The sequence below is a fragment of the Myotis brandtii genome, unplaced genomic scaffold (genome assembly GCF_000412655.1).
Source record: "Myotis brandtii unplaced genomic scaffold, ASM41265v1 scaffold833, whole genome shotgun sequence".
In the NCBI taxonomy this organism is placed as follows: domain Eukaryota; kingdom Metazoa; phylum Chordata; class Mammalia; order Chiroptera; family Vespertilionidae; genus Myotis; species Myotis brandtii.
The window spans coordinates 92915-100647 of NW_005371384.1; the positions used below are offsets into that span (position 1 = coordinate 92915).

The window sequence follows — 7733 nt, forward strand, 5'->3', positions numbered from 1 at the left end:
CGCTATAAACCACAGGTAGTACAATCTTCTTTACAAAGTCTTCGTGGGGAATGAGTGAGATGAAGTGTACACAGCATCCCACATACAACAGATGCACCCTAAGTATTAGTTCCATCCTCAAGCACATCATTACTTTAACTGTAGGACTGAAAAGAGAGAGTAAAATGCTGAGCGCTGGTCCAGGGAAGTACCCAAACAGGGGAGACAACCTCGGGATGGCAGCAGGAAACAATGGCGCGCAGAGAACTCGCCAGAAGAGGCGTTAAGGGACTCAAGAGATGTGGGCAACGTTACGGAAACTAGCAAGGGCCATGGAGGCACCCAGAGCCCAGCAACAATGGAAAGACATTTCCACGCCGAGGACTCATAGGACAAGCAGATACTGTCATGGAGCCTAGAGAGCTCTGAGCTTGGGAAGACGGGCAATCTGGTAGGTGCCAAGGCAGCAAGGGAGCTGGGAAGAAATAGCCCAACCTCTCCCCATGACCTCCAATGCTCTCTGTTGGCTGCACCCAGTCAGAAGGCAGCTGGCAGGAAGGCCAGGGCACAGGTGCCAGGGAATGGACTTGAGGAGGAAATTCACAGAGGGTCACCAGTGCGGGACTCACAGAGGGACATCCATGCTTTGGGGAAAGAATCAGATTAGGTGATGCCCATAAATAAATTCTAAGGAGAAGGAGGGAGAAAGGAGCAATGAGCCAATATGTTCTGGTTATCTATTTTATTGTATTTACTGTGTCTTTCAACTTTCTCTTGTAACTTTTTCAGCAACCCAGTACAGTTGGTATTGTTATCTTCCTTTTATAAACAAAGGAGAAAAGCTCAGAGAAACCAAATAACTTGCACTGAGACACCCGGCTGGGAAGTAATAGAATTCCACCCTCAGTTACCAGATGCCAATGTCCCTCTACATCAGCGTTTCTCAACCTGTGGGTCGCGACCCCTTTGGGGGTCGAACGACCCTTTCACAGGGGTCGCCTAAGACCATCGGAAAACACATATATAATTATATATTGTTTTTGTGATTAATCACTATGCTTTAATTATGTTCAATTTGTAACAATGAAATTGGGGGTCACCACAACATGAGGAACTGTATTAAAGGGTCGCGGCATTAGGAAGGTTGAGAACCACTGCTCTACATGATCCTCTCCACCCTGGAATAATATCCCTTATTCACATATGATAAAGATTGCATTTTAAATCTATAGGAAAAATATAAACTACTGAGCAAATTGTGCCATTTGAGTAGCTATGAGAAAAAGATGAAGTTGGGTCCATATGTCAAGCTTTACATTGGATGGGCAGCATATTTAAACATGAAAAATAAAACCATAAAGTGTCTTCCACAATGGGAGAATTAAAAAATCTTATCAGAGTGGAGAAGCCCTTTCTGACACAAAACCATAAAAGAAAAAAAGAGTGAGAAATTGAAAAACATAGAAATAAAACATTTTTGGCAAAGCAAAAAGCACCCTGTTATTATTCAAATGGTTCACACACTGGTGTCCTCCGAGGTTGGCAGGAACGATCCTCTCCTGGCACAACTCCAAACCCAAGGCTCCTCAAAAACACTTCCCCAACTGCTCCTGAATGAAATTCTTCCTGTAGAGATCCGTGCTTCTCCTTTCAACCCAATGCAGAATGCCTCTGCGGGGTGTCACCCATGCCGCTGGTTCTCCTTTGTTATTTACTAACAGGCCGAAGGAGACTGTGCTACAAACTCAATGAGGAGATGTCGGCAACACAATCAGGGAAGAGATGTCCAGAAAGGGTTGGCGAAGTTCCAAAATTACCAACTTTTACAGCTTACGATCATGAAATCCTCTGACTTTTACTAAAATCTCGCCAATGCATCCACCACTCTCCATTCTCTTTGGGAGACGGGGGAGCTGAATCAGACCAGTGCAGGCCACCCGCAGTCTTTGCAGCCTCTGGTCTGGCCCCTGGCGCATCCCAAATGTCTCTCTGCAGAGTGATCCTCTCCTAAGTGAAATCTGATCAAATCACCTTAAACATCCCCAAGGGTTGAAGTGCTTTCAAAAGTCCCCCGTCGACTTTAAGATACACTCGAAACTCCTTTGCAGACAAATACGATCCTTCAAGATCAGGTTTGCCTCTCCCCCTTATCGCTCCCAAAAGTAACCCAAACATCTGCAATTCCCGCAACAGACTTCCCCGCTGGAAGCAGCAATCATGTCCCTCTTGCTGCTGTGTCCAGCTAACCCTGGTCATTCATGGTGCAGCCGCCATGTCATTTACTCAGGGCAGCTTTCCCACCCTAAGTGCTATTAATAAGGTCCTCAACGCTCCCCCTACTTTAGCAGTTCACAATGTATTCTGATTGATTGTTCACCTCCTACTTCCCTATCCTTCCATCCCTTTACCCCAAGACTGTAGGAATCTTGAGGTTAGGGATTCTCCTAGTACTTGTTATGACTCAGCATCTAGCACATTGGCAGGCATATAATAAGTGTTCAATAAATATTCATTGACTGGATGAGTGAACAACTAAATTGTTAAGAATTGCCCAGCCGGTGTGGCTCAGTGGTCGAGCATTGACCTATGAACCAGGAGGTCATGGTTCCATTCCAGGTCAGGGCACATGCCCAGGTTGCAGGCTCAATCCCCAGTAGGAGGCATGCAGGAGGCAGTCGATCAATGATTTTCTTCTCATCATTATGTTTCTATTTCTCCCTCTCCCTTCCTCTCTGAAATCAATAAAAATATATTTCAAAAAAGAATTAAACCTATTTGTAGCTCCCCATTGTTTTAATAATTAAGATTTATGCACAATAAATATAATACAATTAAAATTTTAAATTTACAAGCAACAGATTGAAGAAAAATATATATCAAATAAAGTTTAAAGAGTTTATTTAAACTTTATAGAAAAAAAAATCACTGAGGCTTTAAAAGATAAACCAGCCTGGCCAGTGTGGTTCAGTGGTTGAGTGTCAGCCTATGAACTAGGAGGTCACGGTTCGATTCCCGGTCAGGGCACATGCCTGGGTTGCAGGCTTGATCAGCAGTGAGGAGTGTGCAGGAGGTAGCCGATCAATGATTCTCTCTCATCAGTGATGTTTCTCTCTCTCCCTCTCCCTTCCTCTATGAAATTAATAAAAGTATATTTTTTTAAAAAAAGATAAACCATTCCCCTTAAAAGGAAATAATCTCAAAGGTTTAATCCTTCTAGTCTAATCCAGTGCTAGTGAATACAAAATCAAGTGTGGTATCATGTCTGTCTTTTAATGATAGGCTTGATCTCTCTCTAAAATCAATGAGAATAGGGTAGGAGTGTAGGAGTGTGTAGGGAAAGAAGAAAGAAAGGTTAAGGGATGAAGAAGGCACAGGACAGATCATAGAAGGCTCTTAAGTCATCCCTAGGAATTTGGAACAGGAACCACATTAAAAAAAATAGAACCTAAAAAAAAAAAATAGAACCTGAAAAATGACGTGATCATTTTGGCAGCTGTTTTAGCAAAATGATTCTGTCAGCAATATGGAGGATATATTAGAGTGTGGAAAAATAAAGGCCAGAAGACCACTTAGAAGACTCTGGCAGTAATAACAGAGTTTAAGTGCTTGTGTGTGCCAAGACAAGAAAAAGAGAAATTGTTTTCTAGCTTTCTGGTTTGAGAACTTAGAAGGACAGAGAAGACAAGGCAAGGGAGAGGCAGGAATGCCTAGTGATGACAAACTTGGTCACTGGGGCTTGTCTTTGCTTCCAGATGTCACTTTTGAGCTGTGGGACTTTGGGGGAAATCCCTTAATTTCTCTGTGCCTCAACTTCATCGTTTATAGAATAGAAATAATAGTAATATCTCTTTCTACAGTTGTCCTAAGGGTTAATGAAAGAAATGCATCTGATTGAAAAGTACTGAAATAGTATCTTGAATTTAGTAAGCTTTTTATTTTTTTTAAATATATTTTTTTATTGATTTCAGAGAGGAAGAGAGAGAGAAACATCAATGATGAAAGAGAATCATTGATTGGCTGCCTCCTGCATGCCCCCTACTGGGGATGGAGCCTGCAACCCTCGCATGTGCCCTGATGGGGAATCTAACTGTGACCTCCTGGTCATATAGGTCCATGTTCAACCACTGAGCTACGTCAACCGGGCCAGTTAGCACATTCTTTACACAGGTTGCAGTACAATTAACTGGGTGATATATATATATATTTTTTTTTTGTTAAATTTGTTGAGGTGACATTGGTTAATAAAATTATATAGGTTTCGGGTGTACAGTTCTAGAATGCATCTTCTGTATATTGTACTGTGTGTTCACCACCCCAAGTCAAAAGACTGGGTGATATTCTCATCCTGTGAATTTTTTTTATTACCATAATTACATTCCATCCTTTGCATCTTCTTAATTTTCCAATTAATTACAAATCACTTTCAGGGATACATGATCACATAATCAAACTTAACGAATGTTGAATAAATGTCTTGTCTATATGTAATGATACGTGATCCTGTCCTAGAACTACAAACCTGCTTTAATTAATATTTAAAATTCCTAACTTTATTTCTGGGTCAAAAAAGACAGAATTTTGAGATAGTCCCTAATGAGGCATTTCGTTTTAAGGTCTTCTAAAACTTATTTCACACTCCCTTAGTTTTCCTCCTCCCTCCTCTCCTCTTCAAATCTCGTTTCTTTGGGTAAGAATCTCGCGAGACATTGAGTTCTCATGAAATCTCCCAAGAGCCTCCGCTCTTCCTCTTCTCCAAAGCGCCCATAGGTGAGTTGCTCTTCGGCGTCTCTCTCCAAGAGTTGAATCCTCCGGTTATCACCGCCATCCTGGCCTTGGGGGCGCCAATCTTCAGGCCCCTGAGTAGAGAACTCTCGCGGTTACTGATTTCTCGGTGAAGGCAGTGTCCCCCTGTGCGGGGGGAAGTATCGGAGCGCCCGACTTGGCGCCCGGGCCGTGCGGCCCGAAAAGGGGTACGATGGGAGGGGTTGGGGGCTTTGGGAGCACGGGTAGGCCGTGGTCGGTGCCGCCTCTTACTCCGGAGGTCCAGTGTCTCGCGGTGAGTGGTGGCCTCAGAAAATTGGGGAGAGGGGGGAGGAATAGAGTCGGGTCGAAGCTTTCCTCCTTTTAGAGGAGTCTTTCAAGTTAGCTGCGTGCCACGTTGGTGCCAGCGCGGAAGCGTGGAAAGGCAGCATCCGTGTGAAGCTGTGCGAGGGAAGGGGGTTTCTGCGGAGGGTGGCGCCTGTGGTCTGCCGCCCCGGGGCGCGTGTCCTTGCGCCGGAGGGAGCCCTCGTTGCACTGAAACGGGCTGGTTGCCGTCCAGAGAGCAATGGGGCTGGCGCGGGCCGTGCCGCCCGGGTGGTGCCGGCACTGCGGCCTGCAGTCACCGGGAGGCCGGAGGGGAAGAGAGCGTGGCTGCGATGATGGCACCTCTTAGGACACCTTTGGATTCACCGTGAAAACAGCGGTTCTCTGAGCAGCTGCTGGCGACACTGAGTGCAGATTGAGGCTGTGCATCCGCGTGCTGACAGTTGCTCCGTCCTCCCTCCCAGGTGACCCCTGAAGATGGTTCGCTATTCGCTAGACCCGGAAAACCCCACGAAATGTAAGTGAACAGCACTTAGTGCGTTTCTTATTTGGGGGTAAGAGAAACGAGACAACCCGCAGTTAACCGCAGTGCCCTCTGTTTTTTAGCATGCAAATCAAGGGGCTCCAACCTCCGCGTTCACTTCAAGGTATGTGAACCCTTTATGCTCTAAGAGTCCCTGTGGGTGCTCCAGTGAGCTTTTATTTATTTAACACCCTATCCTGAGGAGGCAGCTGCAGTGATGTCTTTCTTAGGACACCTTTGGATTTACCATGAAAACCAATCAATTCTGAGCAGCCGCCCTCTGGGTGTCGGTCATGAGTGTGTCGTGACTGTCTTGATGTTGACACCGTGAGAATTCGAGAACTTCATGCTTGCTTTGAAAATGGTGATGCTTTCGCATGGTTAACCCCTGGTGTGTTTCATATTTAGAACACGCGTGAAACTGCCCAGGCCATCAAGGGCATGCACATTCGAAAGGCCACCAAGTACCTGAAGGACGTCACTCTGAAGAAGCAGTGCGTGCCATTCCGCCGCTACAACGGTGGCGTTGGTAGGTGTGCCCAGGTGAGAATTGAGGGTTGCTGTTTGAAAAGACAGGTTTTAAGGGAAAGTGACTGGAGGGGATTGGAATGGCTATAAGGTCTTCCATCAGGCTGTTTCTGGTTGCTGTGATGACAGTCTTAGGACACCTTTGGATCGCCCAGGTGAGAATGGATGGTTGCTGTTTGAAAAGACAGGTTGTAAGAGAAAGTGAGTGGAGGGGATTGAATTGGCTATAAGGTCTTCCATCAGGCTGTTTCTAAACTGGTTGCTGTGATGACAGTCTTAGGACACCTTTGGATTAACCGTGAAAAAAACCATGTTCTGAGCAACCTTGAAGTGAATGAAATAAATTGTGTGTTTTTGTTTGTGATTCTGAGAGTACGTTTACTAAAGCAGGGAACAGCGAAACGGGAATGGCTTAGGACAGAAGCAGCAACGGGAGAGACGAGGGGTGCTGCTTTGCTCCCTAGAAATGTTACGGGGAAGGAGTGAGCCAAGGCTGCGCTGTGGTCAGCTCACTGGAGAGACAACATGGGGCCGTGGAGACAGGTTCAGGGGTTTGTTTGGCCCAGGACAAGCTGCTGCCGCCTATTGCTTCCCTGGTTGCAAGTCTCCGTGGGGTCCCTTAGAGTTTAGGAGATGCTTGCCTGCAGGGGAAGAAGAGGGAGAGGGAAATTAATTGTGGTTGTAACATTTTATTTAAATCGGAACTAACTAATAGTCTTTCTTTGTTTTCTTTAGGCAAAACAGTGGGGCTGGACACAGGGTCGGTGGCCCAAAAAGAGTGCTGAATTTTTGCTGCACATGCTTAAAAATGCCGAGAGCAATGCTGAACTTAAGGTACCCAAAGCATTAACACCTTTATATGTATCCAACTTAGATGGTTTTTCAGTTAATGTTGTCCAGACTTACTATACAAACAATAAGACACTATTGCAAAGAAACAAATATAGTTATCAAAGTGGTTGCTTTAGTAATGGTTAATGTGGTTTATTGCCAACACTTTTTAAAAAATATATTTTAAAAGGAAGGGAGGGGGGGCGGAGAAACATCAATGATGAGAATTATTGATCAGCTGCCTCCTGCACAACCCACATCGGGGATTGAGCCTGCAACCTGGGCATATGCCCTGACCTGGAATCAAACCATAACCTCTTGGTTCATAGATCGATGCTCAATCACTGAGCCACGCTGGCCAGGCTATTGCCTACAATCTTAATGGAGAGATGTTAAATTCATTTAGAAGTTAAAATTAAACAAAATAGGTTTGTCTATTCTCCTTTAGCATTTGGAAATCTGGGCCAGAATTTAAAATGTGGGTCTCTGGCTATAACCCCCTTTTATTTATATCTATAATAATAAAAGTGTAATATGCTAATCAGACCAGACATCCATCCTTCCGGACAAAGCCAAAGCCGTCCAAAGCCACAGCGGGCAGGGGGCTGAAGCAGAGGCCCTTGCTCAATTTCATGTGTCAGGCCTCCAGTATATATACACTGAGTGGCCAGATTATTATGTCCACCCCATCAGTACAATGAAGTGAATTAGTTAGGCAAATAATAATAATAAAACCTTAAGAGTATTTGCTTAGGAAATTTTCAATATTCAGTATTTTTGGAAGTGT

General features: G+C 44.7%; 1 protein-coding gene across 3 annotated transcripts in view; it reads left to right on the top strand.

Moving 5' to 3' along the window:
- The first annotated feature begins 4647 nt into the window (after positions 1–4647).
- LOC102251999 (60S ribosomal protein L17) overlaps positions 4648–7733 on the top strand; it is a 5268-nt gene continuing 2182 nt past the window's right edge. Inside the window, exons 1-5 of one of the 3 annotated variants that reach the window (XM_005884489.2) lie at positions 4648–4746; positions 5529–5581; positions 5671–5711; positions 5996–6130; positions 6851–6949. In XM_005884489.2, the coding sequence (XP_005884551.1) occupies positions 5542–5581; positions 5671–5711; positions 5996–6130; positions 6851–6949 (315 nt within the window). In that variant the 5' untranslated portion in view covers positions 4648–4746; positions 5529–5541. Of the gene's footprint in view, positions 4747–5010; positions 5036–5528; positions 5582–5670; positions 5712–5817; positions 5915–5995; positions 6131–6850; positions 6950–7733 lie in introns of those variants that run through there. The other 2 variants (XM_014531968.1, XM_014531969.1) reach the window with 2 other exon arrangements.